General features: G+C 46.0%; 1 protein-coding gene across 1 annotated transcript; it reads left to right on the forward strand.

Moving 5' to 3' along the window:
* The first annotated feature begins 177 nt into the window (after positions 1 to 177).
* Positions 178 to 2,058, forward strand: LOC123966807 (piggyBac transposable element-derived protein 4-like). The gene is made up of 2 exons (XM_046042924.1): positions 178 to 1,500; positions 1,624 to 2,058. Exons 1-2 carry the CDS (start codon positions 220 to 222, stop codon positions 2,056 to 2,058), a joined length of 1,716 nt encoding a protein of 571 aa, XP_045898880.1. The 5' UTR covers positions 178 to 219.
* The last annotated feature ends 770 nt before the right edge of the window (positions 2,059 to 2,828 follow it).

Here is a 2,828-nt window from a genome sequence, read left to right on the forward strand (position 1 = left end):
ACACCCCCACCCCCACAACCCCCCCCCCCCCACACACACACACACGCCCCCACACACAAAACTTCAAAGCTATAAAACTAAAACTTCTAAGCTACAGTACATGTAAACTTTTTCTTTTCACACCTTTGAAATGCCTTTCAAAACAAAAACAGCTTATAAAGACTGAGCTTTTGCAGCCTTTTACCCATTTTAGTCTGAGATGCAGACGGGGGAAGCACAATGAAGAGACGCTATAATTTGACAGAGGCTCTTGAATTACTTTGGAACCCTGATGAGGAGTTGAGAGACCAGGAGGAATCTGAAGAAGAAGAAGAAGAAGAGGATGTATCAGAGGAAGAGGACAATTGTGAAGAAAATGAGAATAATGCTTCAACAGATGAGGAAGAATCAAGTGATGAGGAAGAGGAACCTCAGATGGAAGAGTGTTTCCAGTCAAAAGATGGAAGTTTGCTGTGGTCTTCCATCCCTCCTAGTGACAGACGTCGCATGTTGGTAGCAGAGAGAGAGAGGAGCCCCAGGGGTCCAACAAGGTACGCAGTGGCTCGCGTTGATAGTATAACGTCTGCTTTTCAACTGTTTCTGCCAGACCAAGTTGAAAAAATTGTGCTGAACATGACCAACAAGGAGGGGCGTCGTGTTTATGGCAATAAGTGGAGAGAGATGGATGGGATAGCTCTCCAGGCATACTTAGGTCTGTTGATTCTCGCTGGAGTATATCGATCCAATAAAGAATCCACGGCCAGTTTGTGGCATGCCCAGTCTGGTCGAGCAATTTTTGGGGCCACAATGCCCCTCAAAATGTTCCACATTATCTCAAGGGTCATTCGGTTCGACGATCGAGATACAAGAACAGCACGCCGTGCACGTGACAAACTCGCTGCCATTCGTGATGTATGGGACAAGTGGGTGTGTCTCCTGCAGCAGATGTACAACCCGGGAGCTGATGTGACTGTGGATGAGCGCCTGGTCCCCTTCAGAGGTCGCTGTGCCTTCAAGCAATACATGCCTAATAAACCTGGGAAATATGGCATAAAGATCTGGACAGCGTGCGATGCCAGGACCAGCTATGCATTCAACATGCAAGTGTACACTGGCAAACCTGCTGATGGACAGCCAGAAAAAAACCAGGGCAAGCGTGTGGTTCTTGAGATGGCAGAAGGTCTCCGTGGACAAACAATCACTTGTGATAATTTTTTTACATCACATGCCCTTGGCCAGGAGCTGCTCAAGAGAAAGCTGTCCATGGTGGGAACAGTAAGGAAGAATAAACCTGAGCTTCCACCAGCACTGCTTGCCACAAAAGACAGGGCTCGATATTCTTCCAAGTTTGCGTTCTCTGAGACACATACTATTGTGTCCTATTGTCCCAAAAAAGGAAGAAATGTGCTTCTGATGAGCACTCTTCATCGGGATACTGCTGTCAGCGCCAGGGAAGACAAAAAGCCCCAAGTCATCCTTGACTACAACCACAACAAAGGGGGAGTGGACAACCTTGACAAGGTATTTCACTTTTTTCATGCAATATTTATTGTCATTCATGCAAAGTCCAATTCATTGCATTATGTGTAATAAAATATAGTGTAGTGTCAATTTTGAATTATGTATTTGTTTCTTTTGTTGCAGGTTACAAGTGTGTACACATGTAAGAGGAAGACAGCCCGTTGGCCCCTGGTGGTCTTTTATAACATACTAGACGTGTCTGCCTACAATTCATTTGTACTGTGGACTGAGATCAACCCAACATACAATCAGGGGAAGTGCCACAGGAGGAGGCTGTTCCTTGAGGAGCTTGGGAGAGAACTGGTGATGCCTCTAATCAAAAGACGCCAGGTTCTTCCCCGCGCGCCAGCATCTGCAAGCTTGGTTGTGGAAATCCAGACGGATGGACCCTCTACCTCCGCAGCAGCTCCTACTAACCCAGCTGCAGCCACAAGGAAGAGGTGCCGATTCTGCCCTGGCAAGAGTGATCTCAAAACCAGCATCAGGTGCCAAAATTGCATGGCAAACATTTGCAAAAAACATGCCATTACCACCACACACTGCTCATCATGCAAATGATAGCACATTCACACAGAGACACACAACTGCACTTACACATGTAAGTAATAAACATGTATATTATACAAGTTTTGAAATGTTGAAACTAAAGTTTTAGAAATAAATGTTGACTGTTCTATGTGAAGTTTTATTACAATCGTAATGTTAATGATTATAACAACAACAATAAGACTAGCAACAATAGTCGTTGTAGCAGAGGATGTCGAGCAGGAACACGGGGGCAGCAGGTGACCCGCAACCACAGATCCAGACTCCACAGCTCCAGAGCCAGAAACACCTGCAGGAAGTGATAGGAGGAGAGGGACGAGAAAGCACAAGACTACCAGAAAGGGGAGAAGTTGTGTTAGTAACATGCAATAATGGGATGAGGTTGCATACAGAGGGAGAGAAAGTAGAGGAGAGAGGAGCTCAGTGCATCATGGGAAATCCCCCGGCAGTCTAGGCCTATAGCAGCATAACTAAGGGATGGTTCAGGACTCACCTGAGCCAGCCCTAACTATAAGCTTTATCAAAGAGGAAAGTCTTAAACCTACTCTTAAATGTGGAGATGGTGTCTGCCTCCTGAACCCAAACTGGAACCTGGTTCCACAGGAGAGGAGCTTGATAGCTGAACGCTCTGGCTGCTAGTCTACTTTTGGAGACTCTAGGAACCACAAGTAACCCTGCATTCTGGGAGCGCAGTGCTCTGGTGGGGTAGTAAGGTACTATGAGCTCTTTAAGATAAGATGGTGCCTGACCATTAAGAGCTTTGTAGGTAAGAAGGATGATTT

This window comes from Micropterus dolomieu, unplaced genomic scaffold, assembly GCF_021292245.1.
Source record: "Micropterus dolomieu isolate WLL.071019.BEF.003 ecotype Adirondacks unplaced genomic scaffold, ASM2129224v1 contig_14270, whole genome shotgun sequence".
In the NCBI taxonomy this organism is placed as follows: Eukaryota; Metazoa; Chordata; class Actinopteri; order Centrarchiformes; family Centrarchidae; genus Micropterus; species Micropterus dolomieu.

What these genes read in the sequence shown, in the direction of transcription:
- LOC123966807 (XM_046042924.1), top strand. Translation starts at nt 220, where the DNA reads ATGAAGAGACGCTATAATTTGACAGAGGCTCTTGAATTACTTTGGAAC. An exon ending in GAGTGGACAACCTTGACAAG is followed by an intron (nt 1,501 to 1,623) that starts GTATTTCACTTT and finishes CTTTTGTTGCAG; the next exon opens with GTTACAAGTGTGTACACATG.